This window comes from Rattus norvegicus, chromosome 19, assembly GCF_021556685.1.
Source record: "Rattus norvegicus strain SHRSP/BbbUtx chromosome 19, alternate assembly SHRSP_T2T, whole genome shotgun sequence".
Taxonomy (NCBI): domain Eukaryota; kingdom Metazoa; phylum Chordata; class Mammalia; order Rodentia; family Muridae; genus Rattus; species Rattus norvegicus.
The window spans coordinates 5,764,308-5,784,975 of record NC_141552.1 but is presented as its reverse complement, the minus strand read 5'-3'; the positions used below and the strand labels follow the sequence as shown (position 1 = coordinate 5,784,975).

Below are 20,668 nucleotides of genomic sequence, written 5' to 3'. Positions count from 1 at the left end.
CCCTATAACTCCTAAGGAAATAGAAGCAGTCATTAAAGGTCTCCCAAACAAAAAGAGCCCAGGTCCAGACGGGTTTAGTGCAGAATTCTATCAAACCTTCATAGAAGACCTCATACCAATATTATCCAAACTATTCCACAAAATTGAAACAGATGGAGCACTACCGAAGTCCTTCTACGAAGCCACAATTACTCTTATACCTAAACCACACAAAGACACAACAAAGAAAGAGAACTTCAGACCAATTTCCCTTATGAATATTGACGCAAAAATACTCAATAAAATTCTGGCAAACCGAATTCAAGAGCACATCAAAACAATCATCCACCATGATCAAGTAGGCTTCATCCCAGGCATGCAGGGATGGTTTAATATACGGAAAACCATCAACGTTATCCATTATATAAACAAACTGAAAGAACAGAACCACATGATCATTTCATTAGATGCTGAGAAAGCATTTGACAAAATTCAACACCCCTTCATGATAAAAGTCCTGGAAAGAATAGGAATTCAAGACCCATACCTAAACATAGTAAAAGCCATATACAGCAAACCAGTTGCTAACATTAAACTAAATGGAGAGAAACTTGAAGCAATCTCACTAAAATCAGGAACTAGACAAGCCTGCCCACTCTCTCCCTACTTATTCAATATAGTTCTTGAAGTTCTAGCCAGAGCAATCAGACAACAAAAGGAGATCAAAGGGAAACAGTTCAGAAAAGAAGAGGTCAAAATATCACTATTTGCAGATGACATGATAGTATATTTAAGTGATCCCAAAAGTTCCACCAGAGAACTACTAAAGCTGATAAACAACTTCAACAAAGTGGCTGGGTATAAAATTAACTCAAATAAATCAGTTGCCTTCATCTATACAAAAGAGAAACAAGCCGAGAAAGAAATTAGGGAAACGACACCCTTCATAATAGACCCAAATAATATAAAGTACCTCGGTGTGACTTTAACCAAGCAAGTAAAAGATCTGTACAATAAGAACTTCAAGACACTGAGGAAAGAAATTGAAGAAGACCTCAGAAGATGGAAAGATCTCCCATGCTCATGGATTGGCAGGATTAATATAGTAAAAATGGCCATTTTACCAAAAGCAATCTACAGATTCAATGCAATCCCCATCAAAATACCAATCCAATTCTTCAAAGAGTTAGACAGAACAATTTGCAAATTCATCTGGAATAACAAAAAACCCAGGATAGCTAAAGCTATCCTCAACAATAAAAGGACCTCAGGGGGAATCACTATCCCTGAACTCAAGCAGTATTACAGAGCAATAGTGATAAAAACTGCATGGTATTGGTACAGAGACAGACAGATAGACCAATGGAATAGAATTGAAGACCCAGAAATGAACCCACACACCTATGGTCACTTGATTTTTGACAAAGGAGCCAAAACCATCCAATGGAAAAAAGATAGCATTTTCAGCAAATGGTGCTGGTTCAACTGGAGGGCAACATGTAGAAGAATGCAGATCGATCCATGCTTATCACCCTGTACAAAGCTTAAGTCCAAGTGGATCAAGGACCTCCACATCAAACCAGACACACTCAAACTAATAGAAGAAAAACTAGGGAAGCATCTGGAACACATGGGCACTGGAAAAAATTTCCTGAACAAAACACCAATGGCTTATGCTCTAAGATCAAGATTCGACAAATGGGATCTCATAAAACTGCAAAGCTCCTGTAAGGCAAAGGACACTGTGGTTAGGACAAAATGGCAACCAACAGATTGGGAAAAGATCTTTACCAATCCTACAACAGATAGAGGCCTTATATCCAAAATATACAAAGAACTCAAGAAGTTAGACCGCAGGGAAACAAATAACCCTATTAAAAAATGGGGTTCAGAGCTAAACAAAGAATTCACAGCTGAGGAATGCCGAATGGCTGAGAAACACTTAAAGAAAGGTTCAACATCTTTAGTCATAAGGGAAATGCAAATCAAAACAACCCTGAGATTTCACCTCACACCAGTGCGATTGGCTAAGATCAAAAACTCAGGTGACAGCAGATGCTGGCGAGGATGTGGAGAAAGAGGAACACTCCTCCATTGTTGGTGGTATTGCAGACTGGTAAAACCATTCTGGAAATCAGTCTGGAGGTTCCTTAGAAAACTGGACATTGAACTGCCTGAGGATCCAGCTATACCTCTCTTGGGCATATACCCAAAAGATGCCTCAACATATAAAAGAGACACGTGCTCCACTATGTTCATCGCAGCCTTATTTATAATAGCCAGAAAATGGAAAGAACCCAGATGCCCTTCAACAGAGGAATGGATACAGAAAATGTGGTACATCTACACAATGGAATATTACTCAGCTATCAAAAACAACGAGTTTATGAAATTCGTAGGCAAATGGTTGGAACTGGAAAATATCATCCTGAGTGAGCTAACCCAATCACAGAAAGACATACATGGTATGCACTCATTGATAAGTGGCTATTAGCCCAAATGCTTGAATTACCCTAGATCCCTAGAACAAACGAAACTCAAGACGGATGATCAAAATGTGAATGCTTCACTCCTTCTTTAAATGAGGAAAAAGAATACCCTTGGCAGGGAAGGGAGAGGCAAAGATTAAAACAGAGACTGAAGGAACACCCATTCAGAGCCTGCCCCACATGTGGCCCATACATATACAGCCACCCAATTAGACAAGATGGATGAAGCAAAGAAGTGCAGACGACAGGAGCCGGATGTAGATCGCTCCTGAGAGACACAGCCAGAATACAGCAAATACAGAGGCGAATGCCAGCAGCAAACCACTGAACTGAGAATAGGTCCCCTATTGAAGGAATCAGAGAAAGAACTGGAAGAGCTTGAAGGGGCTCGAGACCCCAAAAGTACAACAATGTCAAGCAACCAGAGCTTCCAGGGACTAAGCCACTACCTAAAGACTATACATGGACTGACCCTGGACTCTGACCCCATAGGTAGCAATGAATATCCTAGTAAGAGCTCCAGTGGAAGGGGAAGCCCTGGGTCCTGCTAAGACTGAACCCCCCAGTGAACTAGTCTATGGGGGGAGGGCGGCAATGGGGGGAGGGTTGGGAGGGGAACACCCATAATGAAGGGGAGGGGGAGGGGGATGTTTGCCCGGAAACCAGGAAAGGGAATAACACTCGAAATGTATATAAGAAATACTCAAGTTAATAATAATAAAAAAAATACTTAATTGTTACAGTTGTGTAGAATGAGGAGACAGAAGAAGAAAGAGGAGAGAGTCATGCCCTTTTAACTATTGAATAATAACTCAACACTGAGCTGTACAGAATTTGTAAATATTTTTAGTGCCTATTATTAATAGCCCTTGAGTCAGACTATTACAGTTTTAAGATTCTTGAACTTGCAGAATTTTAAACCTAGCAAAATTTGATTGCTAAAGGTGTTAATTTTTTGTACTCAGTCACATCTGAATTCAAATAGTCTGTGTGAATTCTAAAGAGAGGGAGAGAACTTGATTGTGAAAAGTTTATGAGGCCACTTATTTCCTTGACCCCATTTGGCAGAACAGGATCTGAGGACCAGCCAAGAGTCACTGCAGCCTTTACAATTACCAAGAACTTTATCTATTGTTACTGCCCAAGGTCTGGCACACATTGCTTTCCATTATTCCTATTTGTGTCTGGAACAGTTAATTTATACTCTGTTGAGAATGAAAGCAGGAAAACAAAACTTGCCTTCCATTTTCTTGTTTAATATAGCCCCACAAAACTGTGTTCATTTCAATTAAGATATCTCTGTTTCTTCTTCACGGGTTTCATAGGTGTTAGGACAATGGTGTCCGCTAAAGTAGACCATACCACTGAAGTAATATTAAAATTAATAGGGTGGAAAGGGAAGTTCCACTGGTGATCAATCATACAAAAATCTTTGAAAGACTTTCTCCAAATTTATATTTTGTATATGCATACATATCTATTTACCCCCGCATACATATACTTATCACCAATTACAGACATGCCTTAAATTGTGTGTGTGTGTGTGTGTGTGTGTGTGTGTGTGTGTGGTGTGTGGTGTGTGTGTGGTGTGTGTGGTGTGTGTGTGTGTGTGTGTGTGTGTGTGTGTGTGTGTTTGCCAAACACTACAACTCTCATTAACCTTTTAAAGATCATAATTTCAAGTTCATTGAGTTCCAAATTTCTGGTTCTCATGTTCATATATACTGAAAGTTCTTAATAAAGGAATCATATTTATCCTTCTGAATGTTGAATTAAATATTAACCACAAATTCTCAACATGACATCATGTACATAGTGATTAGAAAAATAACTTTTCCTTCTACTTATTGAACAATTTGAGATAGGGAGCTATGGAATGGGTCAGTGTTTTCAGTAAAAGCATGATGAAAGGAGTTCAGGTCCCATTAAACAGCTATGCTGCAAATGCAGGATGTGGCTGCATATGCCTGTAACCATAGGACTTAGAGCAGAGCTGGTGGCATTGAGGCACTCACTATGACTTTCTGTCTGGCAGGCCTTGCTGAAATACAGTGATTTTATTTTGTCAAAAATAAATGAAAGATGGACCAGTTGAGGAGGGTATCTAATTTCATCATATGGCTTCTAAGTCCACAGGATACATACATACATACATACATACATACATACATACATACACACATACATGCATACACATACATACATACTTAGACATATCACACAGAGCTTGAAGTAGAAAAATCTCATTATTTCTGTATAAGTTCACAATTGCATGTCTGTGAGGGGAATAATTTGCAGTTATTATACCCAGAATGTTCTACTGAACTACAAAGTTTGATAGTAATTAGAAGAAGGAAGGAGTGATTTTGTTGATAGCCACCATTTTTTTTGAAGTAGCCCCAGCTTGGAATTCTCCAAAAGAACAGATTCCTAAATCACCAGTTTCTAAATACAACTAAATACTTTAGACTGTGTTGCTCAAAGGTGTTCTGTTAATTTTTTTAAAAATTTCTCTTCACAAAGCTAAGTCCATCCTACAGACAATAATAACAGCAACAAATTGCTATTTATCACTTTATTACTTTCCTATAACATTTGGACACTATACAGAAAATATCTAGTAAAAGCCTCATCGTTTGGGATGACATCTCTAAAGGTCTGTGAGCTCCAGAAGCTGTTTCAGTCTATATCCCACACAACAATGTTTCCGACAGTGGAGGAGAAAAACATTGCATATTTGATAGGAAAACAATGATTGAAATGTGATTATTGACATCTTTAGAGCACCTACTTTTTTTTTCTCCACAACTTGGTCCTAGATTCTTAGCCTCCTCTTAATCCTTCCACACAATTTCCTGATTTTTTGTAGTTTGAAACTAAAGAGAAAATGATAGGAAACTCAAACTTTCTTTTTATTTCCCTAAACCATTCCAAAAATTTATTAGAGCTTTTATTGATCTTTCATATAGACCAAGGGTATCATCAGCCATTTTAAAGTTTCCAAGAAAGTTGCAAAAGTGAAATAAAGCAGGCATTGGTGTCTACTACTTATGATCACCACAATTTGTTTTCTAGTTTGGTATGCACAGAGCTCAAGATTTCATTCTTGTGAATAATACTTCATGGCTTCTGGATGAGAGAATCATCAGTCATGTGTAAAAGTTCCCGTTACCTGATCTAATCTTACACAATCTATATGAGTATCTTTGGTTTGTTGGAGTGCAATTAACCATATCATAGCTGCAGTTCCCAAATAATCAGACAATTATATTTATCAAGAATAGCAACACATAGAACATATCACAAACTTTTGGGATTCTAGATGTAGATATAACTGTCAACCTGATCCAGCCTAAAGCTATCTGAGAGGAAATCAATTTAGGATGCCCTAGGTCTTCTTCCTTTTCTTTCCTTTTTTTCCCTCTGTCCTATCCATGTTTAGATTTTTTCTTACTTTACTTACTCATAGATGTCTTTGGTAGTAACTGTAGAACATTTGATCCACAAATGACATGATTTCCTCTAGTCATCATTAACTATATATAAATTACTTGAGATTATCTTTCCAAGAGGTGTACTTGTGGGATTGCTATTCTCACTTAGTATCCCTCATAAACTCTGAGATTCAGGCCTGCCTCACAATGCAATACCAACTGATTTGGAATTTGGGCAAGACCTTATTAGCAGTTCTTCTAAGCCCAAATCTTCTACCTGTTACACTGTCATCAAGGTTTTAGAACTCTTTCTCACACTATGATTATTTTATACATAGATAGCAAACCACTCTCTTGATATACAATGAACCCTATTACTTGTTTCCTATGTTTGTGTGTGTGTGTTCAAGCATGTGCATTGTGTTGTGTAGTCTTCTAGATAAGATATGTTCTAATTTAATATCTTCTAATTATACAAATTTTAATGTGTAATCTGTATTGGTTAGGCACAATTCCTCAACCTGAGTGCCTAGAGCATATTTAGCTTGTGGAGGAAGAGTAAATACCAATTAATGTGAATTAAGGAGTCATGTCTAGACTTTTATGCATAGTCCTACAAGTTTGGCCTGCTTGAAAATCTCTGAATATTCCTTTTCAACGACACAAACGAAGCTGATCCTGTCTGTAGTTGTGTTAACCTATGAAGTCCTGATTAAAAAGAGACCCTGTGCCCCGTATGTTTGTAATTTATCACTTTGACTCTGAAGGCATTAAACTGACTCAATTCTGTTCCAGCATTCCATGAGGACTCCATTATTATCTTGATTTTTCTAAAAAGGAACCATTCATTACATGCTCCCTACCTCCCCCCCCCCCAGGAGTATTTTGTTTTTTAACTCCGGTCCATTTTACAGGTTCCACTGAGACAAATCTTATTTGTATCCAATGAAGAAAGATGGTCTTAGTTTCAAGAAGAAGAAAAAAAAGGGTCAATGAATTAAGTTGGTTTATTTTTAAGCAGGCCATTTTTCATACTCTAGCTTGCTTGGAGCAAAGCTTGGACTGCTCTGAAACTTCACCCCAGTTCCCCCAGATAATTAAGCATTTACTATTTACTCGTCCAGCATTTCATTTACCCGTCCTGTCTTCAGTCGCTTAGGATGTACTGCAACTGTTTTCTCACTGCTGGCTTCAAATTAGAGCTACTGAAGGAAATCCTGCTTTTCTCTCTGGCTGTGCCCAAAATGTTATAAGCAAACATATGGTATTGGGGGTGGAGAAGAGAGAGAAGAAAAAAAAGGCAATATTTTTAGACTACAAATAAGCTATTTTGAGCCTTTTGAAGTTTCATAATAAAAGCTATTCACAAAAATGATGGTGCATTTTACAATTGCTTTCACTCACTTCTTGTTCAACACGACATTGTCTCGGCCCTATGCCTACTTATAAAGGAAACCGGGACCTATTTTCAAGTTTAGTAGGTTTCTCTAAAACCAATGACCTGCACTAATGTAAAATATACCACATGTATAGATGTACATGTGGTGGCTTCAGAGAATTCAAATCTGAGGTGCAAATTCACACCATTTCTCTTTTGATATGGTTTCAGAATGTTGAGCAAGAAATTCTATTAAGCCCCATATCTTTGTTGTTGTTGTTGTTGGTACTGGTGGTGGTGGTGGAGATGCTCAAATGATAACGTCTTTCTCAAAACAAAGTTCTCAAAACAATGAATATGTGTTTGATGAGGTGAGTGGCACAGGCAGCACCATGTCAAAAATGCAGTAAGTGTTAGATTAAGGAATGGCTTTGCATATGTTTGTTTTCTTTTCTCTCTTATTATAATTAGACAGAATAATCTTTATCTAAAGGCTGGGGAGCTTTTTAACTCCTTCTTCATGAAATCCCATCCTGTGCAAGGTGAAGACAGTAGCATTTCTATCTGCAGCGTTTTTTAAAGTGCAAGCGAAGAGGAAGTTGATTTGGGTGAGAGGAGAAGGAGAGGAACAGCGAAGAGTGGAGGCAGGGGAAACCACAATCAGGATATATGATCTGAGAAAAAACTATTTTTTTCCATTTTTCTTAAATTGGGTATTACTTATTTACATTACAAATGTTATTCCCTTTCCTGGTTTCCTGTCCATCAGCCCCCTAAAGATAAATAAAGTTCAGTCCGATCTAGAATATGAAAAAAATAGTGTTTTTTTAAATTGGATATTTACTTATATTTTTTAATAGTTAACCCCTTTCTGGGTTTCCCCTCTGGAATTTACTTATTCCTTTCCCCCTCTCCATGCCTCTATGAGAGAGTTCCCCCAACCGACCACCCACTTCCTTCCATCTCCCCACTCTGGCATTCAACTGCACTGGGGCTTTGAGCCTTCACAGGGCCAAGGGCCTCTCCTCTCATTGATGCCCAACAAGGCCATCCTCTGCTACATATGTGGCTGTAGCCATGGGTCCCTCCATGTATACATTTTTGTTGCTGGTTTAGTCTCTGGGAGCTCTGGGGGGGGGAGGTCTGGTTGGTTGTTATTGAAGGGTTTTCAACCACTTCAGCTCCTTCAGTCCTTTTTCTAACTCATCCATTGGGATGTCCATTTCAGTCCAGTGGTTGGTTGAGAGCATCTGACTCTGTATTTCTCAGGTTCTGGCAGAGCATCTCAGGAGACAGCTATATATGGCTCCTGTCAGCATGCACTTCTTGGCATGCAAAATATTGTCTGGGTTTCGTGACAGTATATGGGATGAATCCCCAAGTGGGGTTGTCTCTGGATGACCTTTCCCTCAGTCTCTGCTGTACACATTGTCTGTGTATTTCCTCCTGTGAATATTTTATTCCCCATTCTAAGAAGGATTGAAACATCCATTTCATTCTTTGGTCTTCTAATTTCTTGAGCATCAGTAAGTCAAGAACCTATTGTTTCTTGAGTATTCCGAGCTTTTGGGCTAATATCCATTTATCAGTGAGTGCGTACCATGTATGTTTTTCTGTGATTGGGTTACCTCACTCAGGATGATATTTCTTAGTTCTATCCATTTGCCTATGAATTTCATGAAGTCACTGTTTTTACTAGCTGGGTAGTATTCCATTGTGCAGATGTACCACATTTTCTGTATCCATTTCTCTGTTGAAGAGTATCTGGGTTCTTTCCAGATTCTGGCTATTATCAATAAGACTGCTATGAACACGGTACAGCATGTGTCCTTGTTATATTTTGGAGCAACTTTTGGGTATATGCCCAGAAGTGATATAGCTGGGTCCTCAAGTAGCACTATGTCCGATTTTCCGAGTAACCTGAGACTGATTGGCAGAGTGGCTGTACTAGCTTGCAATCCCACCAACAATGGATGAGTGTTCCTCTTCATATCATCACCAGCATCTCTTGTCACTTGAATTTTTGATCTTAGTCATTCTGGTGGGTATGACGTGGAATGTTGAACATTTCTTTAGGTGCTTCTCGGCCATTTGATATTCTTCAGTTGAGAATTCCTTGGTTTTGTTTGTTTTATTTTTCATTTCTTTTTTATTGGACTTTTTAAATTTTCATTTCAAATATTATCCTCTTTCCCCCACCTAACCACCCACCCTTACCCGCCTCCTTTCTCTGACACTCCCCTACACTGTGGGGTCTATCCTTGGTAGAACCAGGGGCTTCTCCTGCCTTTGGTGCCCAATAAGGCCATCCTCTGCTCCATATGCAGCTGGATCCAAGGGTGTGTCCATGTGTACTCTTTAAATGGGGGTTTAGTCCTTGGGAGCTCTGGTTGGTTGGGATTATTGTTCTTATGGGGTGCAAACTACTTAAGCTCCTTCAGTTTTTTCTCTAAGTCCGTAACTGGGACTCGTTCTCAGTTCAATGGTTAGCTGTGAGCATTCACCTCTGTATTTGTCATAGTTATGTTCCATTTTTAATATGGTTATTTGATTCTCTGGAGTCTAACTTCTTGAGTGCCTTGTATTTCTAGAAGGCCTGACACTAAGTATCACAGTGACCTCAGGAAGAGGGAGATCGCCTAATAATTATTCCTTTCTTTCTCTTGACTCTAAATTTTCTGTTCTTTAAGTGAATTTGAGCAACATCTTCTGTGAGTTTAGGATTTTTACTGTTTTTAGAACAGTAATAATCGAAATTAAATCACCTACAAATTGAATATATAGATTTGGAAATGACAAGAATGTTAGTAACTCTAAATGAATATCAAAGAAAATATGATTGAAATTAAGTGTTCACTTCTGAAAGAATAAAGAAAATAAATTATGTGTGAGTTCGAAATCTGTATCCTCCGATTTCTGTAATTTTGATGATCCTATTCCTCTTTCCATGGTAACACTCTCTCTCTCTCTCTCTCTCTCTCTCTCTCTAATTAAAGAATTATGCTTCGGTGCAATGTTCTAGGCTGACAGATACATGTACTAATACAGCACAAAGTCCTCATTTGTCTTAATCTTGATCCTTTGTATACGAGAAATATTTAAATTTAAATATTTAACATTTTTTCATATTTTAAATACTTAAAATATGAAGAAAAGTTAATGGATACAATAATTACTGATTCTTTTTTATTCAAGCTCACAAAAGGAATTAAAGAACAAATTTTGTGTCTCTTGGTGATCTTGATACCTGGAATAAGGGAAGTGCCCTTCTGATGCAGATCACCCACTATAACAACAGAACATAATTCCATTGTATGAGAATATAATAAGCATAGGAAAGCAGGATTCATCTGTTCCAACATCAGATGTTCTGCTCTTATCTTTACTGTGAGGACAAGATGATATAAAGGTTGTTTTCTGCCTCTTATGCTTTGGAATTTTTTAAGATATTGAAAGTGTGCTCATGCCAAGAATTTGTTGACAGTTCTCAAACAGCAGTCTACATTTCATAAAGATCCTTAACATAGCCGTACTGCACAGCCTGTTGAGTGAACGGTTCTCTGTCAAATTATTGATCACTTTACCTGCAGGTCTGATCCTTGCTGGCATGGCCAGGTCCCTGTAAAAACTGATAACATTTTATGATTGAATTGTGCTGTGTCACTTTCTGAAATCGACAAACCAAATAAGTACAGAGACATTTATTGAGAGTGCTGTTCGAGTTGGATTTTCTGTTGTGATAAAATATTGAACCATAAAAAATTGGAGAGGAAAGGGTTTATTTCGTTTTACAATTCCCAGATCATAATCCATCGTGAAAGAAAGTCAGTGCAGAATTTCAAGGCATGAACCTGAAGTCAGAAAACAAGGATGGATTCTGCTTATTGACTTGCTTGCAGACTCATGTTTACCTACCTTTCTTTTACAGCCAAAGTCCACCTGTCTAGGGATGCTACTACTCACAGTTGGCTTAGCCCTCCTGTGTCAATCAGCAGTCAACAAACGCCCCTGAAGACAGGCCTACAGGGCATTGGATGGAGGTAATTCTTCAACTGAAGTTTCCTCTTCCTAGATGTGTCAAGGTGACAACTAAAGCTAAGTATGACAAATGCCATCAGATGTATAAGGAGTCTCTGCTCATTCCTGAACATTTCTTTACAGTTTCTAGAATTTTAAATCTGGGTGAAAGTTTGGGAACATTCTTGATGCTTTTGATGCAGGAGAGCTACTAATTACGCAACATTTGCTGACCCTGCATGGTACTACGTTTAGCATTACACTCACTGGTTTCATAAGGCAGGACTTTGCTCTTCAGTTGTAGTAAGAATGGTCTAGAGACACAAATGTCCATAGTTCAATATAGGGTATATGCAAGAGAATAGACATTCATGTGCAGTATGAGATGACTTAGATACTTTATGGATCCCTATGGATTCACCCAAAATGGAGCCAGAACTGTCACAGCTAGTCTTTTCTTACTTTCTCTGTTTTCTTTTTTATGGGAATCTGACCTGAAGCATTTTGTTCCAATCTGGCTTCCTGACTAGTTTGATCTTCGAGTCATAAACCCCATTAATCAGTATTTATTCCTAACTCCATTTCATTATCTTTTTCTCAGAGTGTCCAAGTGATCCACATCTTGCCACTACTAAAGGTATTTTTGTGAGGGTTCCCTTTGGATTTCAACTTGTCTGGCTCTGGCTTTAACTTATACAGAAAGTCCTGGTCATACAAGTGAGGAATTGTTCTTAAAAAGTTTATTTGAGTTGGGAAGCTCTCCAGATGTGGGCAGCACTTCTAAGTAGCAGCCCAAATAAATGGAAGTTGGAGAAAGAAAAACTTTTACCCCACTTGTTTGGATTCATTTTTGTGTAGGCAAGTTCATCAACACTGCTGTCAACTTGCTACTGCCACTCCAGCTGCTGTCATTTCCTTTGCATCTGAAACTATTTTCATTTAATACAGATCAGAGGTCTATAGCTCTCTTGTAATCCTCTGGGCTCTCAAAACCAGATAGGGCTCTTAAGTGCATGGTATTTTAGTCTGAGGAGTTACACCTCCTCAGGCTGCACAGTAGGACAGCAGCTATTGGTAAATGATACCTGTTCTGTTTCCTTTAGGCCAATCTAATACATTTCAGTTTAGTGCACATATTCATTCTGTTGGTTCTAAAAACATTGAGAACCTTTCTAAAGACTGCTAAAAGTAGAACTACACATTTTCTTTTGTATCATTTTATTTTATTTTTTATTGGATATTTTTATTTAAAATTCAAATGTTATGCAATTCCCAGTTTTCTGTCCATAAGACCACTATCTTATCCCCCTCCCCTTTCTTCTGTAAGGGTGTTCTCCCTCCCACCATACAGGTTTTCTACAGTGTTTATTTTTCTATTTCTATATAAAATTTCTGCTCTTCTCTCAATGTCTTTAACCAGTTTTTTTTTTAAGGAGAAAAAAAAGTTTTGCTGAAACGATAAGAATTAGATTCCATGGGAAAACCAACACCTTTCTTTTAAGTTGAACACACTCAAGTGTAATAATGCATAAATTTACAGGGTGATGTATAAATTTCACTCAGAAGCCACCTCTTCAGGCCATATACACCCTAAGTGATATAATGTTTGTAATAGCAGTTCTTGTTGTCTGAAGAATGGCTGTGTATTATCGACTCCCTAATCAATAAGCTTTATAGTTAATTTCCTATTTTATGCATATAGTTTTCATTTATTCTTAGTTGATCATTGAATGTGGTCTATTTTAAATTTCATTATCACTTCTGTAGATAAAAATGTTGCCCTTAGCTACTCAATATTTACTTAGCAACTACTGTGTGAATTGTTTGAGTATCTTTTTTTCTTTTTTGCTAAGAATTGTCTAAAGTAAGACCAGAATTAACTTATTAAATTACATATCAGACAATTTTATATTGGTCAAACTATAAACAAAAAAGCTTAAATGGATGTGATATGGATCCTGATAATACTAGCTAAAAATAAAATAATGACTGAAATTGAGAGCATTTAAATAGGCACACACACACACATACACACATATACACATATATATGTATATATATACATATGTATGTATGTATAATCTTTCCATGTTTAATTCAGTAAGTGTACAACTATATATACTATATATACTCAATAGGAATTCTTGCCTTCATATCTTTATTAAACTGGAAATGATCTACAAAAATGCTCAAGTGAACAGATCTAAAAACCAAGACAGGAAACTATCCAACTTAAGTTTGCAACCAAGGTATTTCTTTCTTATAGAAGCCCTTGTAACCAAGCTGTCACTTATCACAAGTGAACTTCAACGTAGATGGGTATAGTGGTAGTTTACACCTATAATTCTAATACTAGAGAACTGAGTGCAAGAAGATTAGAAGGTCAAGGCCGGCATCTAAATGTTAAGGTCTTATCAAGAAGCTTGGGCTATGTGAGGTCTTGTAAAACAAGGAAAGGAAGGGAGAAAAGAAGAGAAGGAAGAAAGGAAGGAAGGAATGGAGGAAGAAAAGAATGAAGGAAAGAAGGAAGGAACGATGGTGTATGGGAGGTATAAAATGAAAAGGCAGGTAGAGTGAAAGATGCAGAGAAGAAATCACAGAAATCTAACAGTTTTACAATGGGTATGAAAATGGAGACACATGTGTGAGTCTTAGCTTTTCTCAAATCTACCACTAGAATTTGACAGAGTTGTAGGGTTACAGAGAATGTATAGATTCCCTTTCTCTTTAATTGATACTTTATTCTATTTTATCCAGTATTATCTAAAGATTGAAAGAGGACAAACTTTATGAAAGACTTTCTTCTTCCCTGGAGAAAATCATCTAACCATAACATACCAATTTAATGCACTTTACAAGTGCTTTCCTGTTTCCAAATTTATGTTTACTACTGTAGCTGTGACCTATTTATGTATAAATGTACTTCTTTTAAATTCATATTTTGCTCTTTGAATTTATTTTGAAAAGCACAAAGAAAAATTTAATTTTTAATTTGATTAATGACTGGCATAATGGCAACTCATGGCATTTCTCTCAATAGCGGTAAAAATTTATGAACCAAAGAAAAAATAACACAGGTAGGCTGAATGATTCTGAATGGTAAAGTGAAGACAGGAACCACAGGGTAGAAAAGAAAAATACATGCAGTAGAAAGTATTTTTTTATTAACAACTGCTCTTAATAACAACATTGACATCAATAAAATATAATAATGTTATGTATGCTGTAATAAAACCCCATGACTTAATACAGACTTTCAGAATAAATCTAATCTTAGGCTCTATTAAAGAATTTAAGAATAGATGTTTTCATTTATGAAATGTATTGTTCAATGAGATCTTTTCTATATTGTCTTCTTTATTTAAAACATTAATGTATATGTGCATACTTATTTGTTTCTTTGTTTTCTGAGAAAGGTATTTTTATAATATGTATCCAGTTAAACCTGTTGGTATTAGTTAAGTTTGATGGGATCCATAAAATGTCTTTATAAAAGATCAAATGCTATGATATCAAAAAGGAGTCCAGTGGTAGATGTAATGATGGAGACATCCCAGGATATTAAATGGTCATTGTGTCACTAATAACACAAAGGCTGTGCTTATACCCACTTCATAGATGGGCAAACTGAAACCTAGAAAGTGACTTGTCACTTAACACAGAGCTGATAAACTACTGAATCTGTACTTAAATATGACATTCGACTTGCCTGATGTAAGCACATTTTCTTCTTTGATGCCTAGATGAAAAATGGTATTGGACCATCTGTTTTAAGGGAGATAGCCAACCCCAGTTTTATAATTCATTTTAATCAGCGTCAATAATTGCGGGCTAACCATGTACCTCACCGAGTGCAGTCAAACATTATTGGTAGAGTGAGTGGAATATTTAGCCAGAACATTTCATAAACCAGTTCCTAATAAGTGTTGCCCTGAAGCAAAACACGTTAAATAGAATTTAAAATTTAAGCCACAAACCTGTTTCAGGCTCAATGGAAAAATACGGCTGTCCCTCCAAGATACTGTAAACCAACTTTGCACTGTTTCCATAAACTGGATCGTCAGCATCAGTGGCCGTTACATTAGTGACAGATGTACCTAATTTTAAAGAGAAAGAGAGACAGAATAAACGAGTGAAAATAGTAAGAAAAAAACCACATAATCTTTGCCAGGTGCTAAATTTTGTCAGGCATATCACACAAGAAGCCATAGGAAAAAAAACTCCCTAAATATGGAGGCAAACTGCTTTGTTCGAACTTGAACAGCAAGAATTTTATAAGATACAGTACTGCCAGACTGAAATAGTGGATTAAGATAGCATTTTTAGTCTCTATTATTTAAGATGCCTTTGTAGTTTTCATCTTAAGGATGCCTAATAGACTAGTGCGAGCTTAAGGAATGTGCAAAGGAACCATATCAAAGAAATATGAAACAAAAGGTTAATAATATAATACAGCATGTAGCACTTGAGTTTTTTAAAGTACAACAGAATGTACCTTGAAAAGTTATCTGCTGTAAAAGGCAGCACATAAATATCAAAGGAATATTTTATTCTATCACACTCACAGTCTCAGAATCTAAAATAAGATCGGAACCACCAATTAATCAGCGAGCTCAGGTAATTAGACATGTGGATAACAGAACGAAAACCCTCTCAACATTAATCCTCTGTGTTTTATAACAACTACACACATACTTTCCTGTATGGCAGGATATATGCTAATGAAAAATCCTGGTACTAAAGAAGCAGAGAGTTCTGTGGTAGAACAAAAGAGAAGGTGATAGATAAGCTGATTCAGCAGTTCACATGAATGCAGGGCCAGCAAGCATGTGTCCCTCTTTGGGCCTAGCATGAACAGAATGGCCATGGACTGGTTTTCAAGATAGATTCCTGTGAAACTAAATACAAATGAAATGTCAAGTTTGGCATAGACGTGTGCATAGAAGAAATCCCAAGAAAGAATCCAAGCACAAGGAAAGGCACAGAAGACATGGGACAGCCATATGTCTTCTGAAACTTGGAGACCAAGGGGAGTCTGATGTGATTGGAATTAGAGATGAGTACAGGCCTAATGTTAGTGCCCTTCGTCTATTAAAAGCCATTCACAGAGTAGCTATGTAACATGCTTATAACTTGACTAAATAAAAGCATAGATTGGAATTACCTGGTGAGTTATTGAAAATGCTAATGTTACAGATCACTCACAGCAAATATGTTAATAAAAGAATACTTGTGTAATTTTTACTGCAGGGTGTCCATCACTAACCTCTGACAGTAAGGGATGGAAACAGGACAAAGTAGAAGTACACATGATGTCATGGAACCATGGCAATGGCTGCAGTGGATCACCTGAGGGTACAAGGCAGGGTTTGAGACCTGGAGCGCTCATGGAGGAATGGGAACAGACACTATATCTGCAAATCTGAAAAGGAGGGCAGTAAGATGGCCCCAGAGAATGGAACTTTAGCCTAGGCTCTGGCTGCTGTGTTTAGCCCAAGGACAACTACAAACCGATGTCAGGGGTTACCAGTCTTAAATAGTCAATTACTACTGCTCCCAGTGTATGGGGGAAGAGGGTTTTAATCCTGAAGGAGATATATTGTGCCTCTGAGTAGTCTAATTTTGTTGTGATTGAAATAGGATTGAGTCTTTGAAAGGTCTTATCAATCAAAATGTTTCTGAGATGCTTTCAATTGCAGTCACTGTTCAGAAAAAAAAAACGTAATGACGTTTGTTGAGTGGTTGATAGTTATATAATAGAAATTTATCTTTAGAATGATGTCTTATCAGTTTTAAAAACTACAGAGCAACAACATGTCTCGAATTTCACTTCTATAAAGCACTCCAGTATAAATTGATAAATTGGGAACAGTGCATTTCAGTGTGTGTGTGTGTGTGTGTGTGTGTGTGTGTGTGTGTGTGTGTGTAATAAGACTCAGTTTCTCAAATGACATATCTATGTTGCTGGGGGAAGTTGAACACATAGAAGACAAATACTGACAATTATTTGAATATAGTTTAACTTGGGAACAACTGGAGGAAGTATTCTACGTGAGGGGACAATAGGGAGCTTGAGTGTCAAAATAATTTTAGATGAGATGACCTGAAAAGTCTGATATCAAACACAGGGTTAGAGATGCAAGTGAGGATGAAATTATATGAAGCATTTGAATAAGGGAATATGTGTGTTATATGCACTGTGTCAGAAAAATTGACTTTTAGGTCCAGGTCAATTCCTGATGAGCCAGTTCTGCTCTCAGTGCTGCCAGAATAACTTGGAGGCAAGGAGACTGATTAGGAGAACAGACCAGTAATGAGGTTACAGCAGTCGTCCAATTAAGACCACTGGGTCAGGACGACATAAAGTGGACTCGCTTTTCAGTTTCTTTATTTGTACCTGTGAGCTAAGATGGTAATCTGATGGTTCAGGGAGAGCTTGGAAATCACAGCTTGGCCGTGTTTCATCTTAGATTGTGTTGTTAATGTGCAAATGGCAGTAGCAAGTAACCTGGCATAGTTGTTTGTTTTGAGACAGGGTTTCCCTCTGTAGCTAGGCGTTTGCACAGTGGCCAGGCCATCAGGCTCCTTCCAGGCAAGCTGCATTTGATTCCTGTATGGCTTATGGGAGAGCTTGGTCATTTGGCTCTGCCATCTTCATCCATCTTCCTGAGGGGACATCCGGTTCTCACTGCCCAAAGAGGTAACATACGTTCCCCAAACCCATAGAACCTTACCTCCAGGAGTGAGGGAATTGAATTATGTTTTTGTAAAATACCTGTCGAATATTTTGTAAGAGTACAGACATTTTTAAGGAAGATTACAGTAACTATTTCTGGAGTCTATAAAATTAACCCCAAAAAGTTGAAGAAATAAAGTGGAGAGAAAAAACGACTCCAAGACTGATTTAAAGGATTGACAGAAATCAAAATGAAGCCTAGTATGAAGCTCTGCACGAAGAAACACTGGAGAGTTTTCCTTTGCTTTGGTATTTAGTTTATAGCAAGCGATTTTTCTTTCCAGTGTGAAGTAATCCACTAGCAAGAAAAGTTACTCATGTTTAATGGTCACTATGATACTGTTTTATTGAGCCCAGTCGCTACTAAAACATGGGGAAACAGAGGAAGTGGTCAAAGATTTTTCTTCAAACACTGACATCGCATTCTGCATTGGTGCAAATTAAGGAATGTCTTCACAGAGAAAAAAAAAACCCTCGAATATTTTTGAACGTCTATGGGGTTGGGTTAAGCGGTGCCACAGAAGCTTTTGCATACAAAATGGCTAACACATGCACATATCTTCAGGCAAGTCATTTAATTTGACACAGTATCAGATTAATTATATATAATATATACATTATATTCCTATACAATATATAATATAAACATATACATATTTATGTATGCATGTATACACCCCTAAATGTATACCTATACATAAATACATACATATAAATATGTATATGTATATATATATCATATAACTAGCATAGTTCAGAGGGTTAAGCAAACAATATTTGTAGATAACCCAGAAATTACCACATCCTAAGCCTGAGAGTAATAGCCATGCATCTATGCAAATTTACTACCTTCTAAAAGTGGTCCCCTAAGATCCAACCATAATGATATGATATAGACAGTCATAGTTTAAGTATACGGTTAAATCTTTGCAGTCAATTCTGATGTGAGGTCATGATTCAAAATACATGTTAGGACAAACTTCTCACCACTGAACTCTGCTTATTTTCCTCTGGCACACTAATTTCTGATGTGACTATTGTGAGGAAGAAAACCCTCGTTCATATTTCTTTCTAAAATGAAGCGTATTTAAAACTATTCATTTAGGGAAACAAACCATGCAGACCATTCCGCCCAGAGAAGAAAGGGAGAATGTGTCCTTGGCAGTTTGTTTTCTTTTTTTCCCCCAAACTACTGCCCATGACTTCTGCTTCTCTGTCTATTGTCATGTGGTGTCCTTTCACTGTGAGAGGCTTCCCATCACAGTACTTGTGCGTGAGGGAAAAGAACTCAACAGCTCCATGGTTCAGCTATTCAACCAAGACAACCATTTTTTCTTTGGCAGAGTTATGGACAAGTCTGCTGAAAAAAAAATACAATTTGGGGGAAAGGTCACAAAGACTTGAATCAGAACACACGTTATACTTTCTATCTCTGAATTTCTCAAATTCTGCATATATTTCTAGAAGCTTTCTGTATTTGCTTAAGTGAATTCTCATTTCTATGCATGCAAAACTGAATACAAATTGTTGTACAATATTCAAGATATAAGTGAGTAGACATATTAATAGTTCTAAGCTGATCACTACACAATTTATATATGAACCTATGTCAACTATAATAAAGGAAAATATATATACCAATAAATTCGTACGAAAGAAGTGATTTCATTATTAAAGTTGACAAAAAAAGATACATTGGCAGGTAACCTCGTATTCATCAGCACATGACCTCTGTCTAATCTATTTCACATCAGTCTCAGCTTTGGGATAAATTGCTCTTGGGTCAGAAAGGGAAAAGTGTTTAATGTAGTGAGTGCAAAGCCAGGCATCTGGCAACTCGCCAATACAAGTTTTCTGATGCTACTTGAATAGAAGGCATTCTCAAGATCACGCTTATCCCACATAGATGCTCTACTGATTCGGGAACCACAGCAGGGCTAAGACAAGCTTTTGCCCACATTCTCATCTCAGATATGTCTCCCTGGTGCCGGGTTTCCAGAAATGCACATCCGTGGATCTTAGATACTTGGAAAGTGTCTAATCTGTCAGGGATGCTATTCCTTCACAGTGATTCAGTACTGTTGATGCACCTATATACTGCGATAGAAGTTTCGCAGATGCATTTGTCCAGTGATTATCCAGAAGAAGGATGATGGATGCTTCGAAGTGAATCTTGCAGCAGAAGAGATTTCGAGTCAAGCTGCTGTGTGGGCTTCTCTGTGGAAATACATGCAGAATGCAGAGCACGGAGGCAAATTGAAAAGTGTAAACCTTGCAGGATAATGTTTCTTCAAAGCAGCAAGTGTTGCTGTGTGATAAATAGGACCCTGAGTAATACCCAGGAAATACAACAACCAGGATTCTCTGTTTGTGTTTTCATTTGGAACAGTTTTTGTCCTTTTGTCAAGGATACAAGAGACTCATTTAGCTAGTGACTATAAATTTGACACTGTGCCATTTCTCCAAGAAAGCCCCTATTATAATCCAACTGGATGCTGATCCTAATTATAATATAACTGTTGTCTCTCCAGCTGTTGTCAACAAAAATGATCCCCGTCACTGCAATCCAGGCTTCTAGTATCAAGTCAAGTGTGAACACACCAGTCCAAGGTGATTTCTGTTTTTAACAAATCTG

The 20,668-nt window shown here is 37.4% G+C and overlaps 1 protein-coding gene across 6 annotated transcripts in view; it reads right to left on the bottom strand.

Annotated features, from left to right (window-relative positions):
• Positions 1-20,668, bottom strand: part of Cdh8 (cadherin 8) — a 397,554-nt gene that overhangs the window by 191,549 nt on the left and 185,337 nt on the right. For all 6 annotated transcript variants that reach the window (XM_087595281.1, XM_087595279.1, XM_087595280.1 and 3 more), the window contains exon 4: positions 15,275-15,394. In XM_087595281.1, the coding sequence (XP_087451407.1) occupies positions 15,275-15,394 (120 nt within the window). The remainder of the gene's footprint in view (positions 1-15,274; positions 15,395-20,668) is intronic.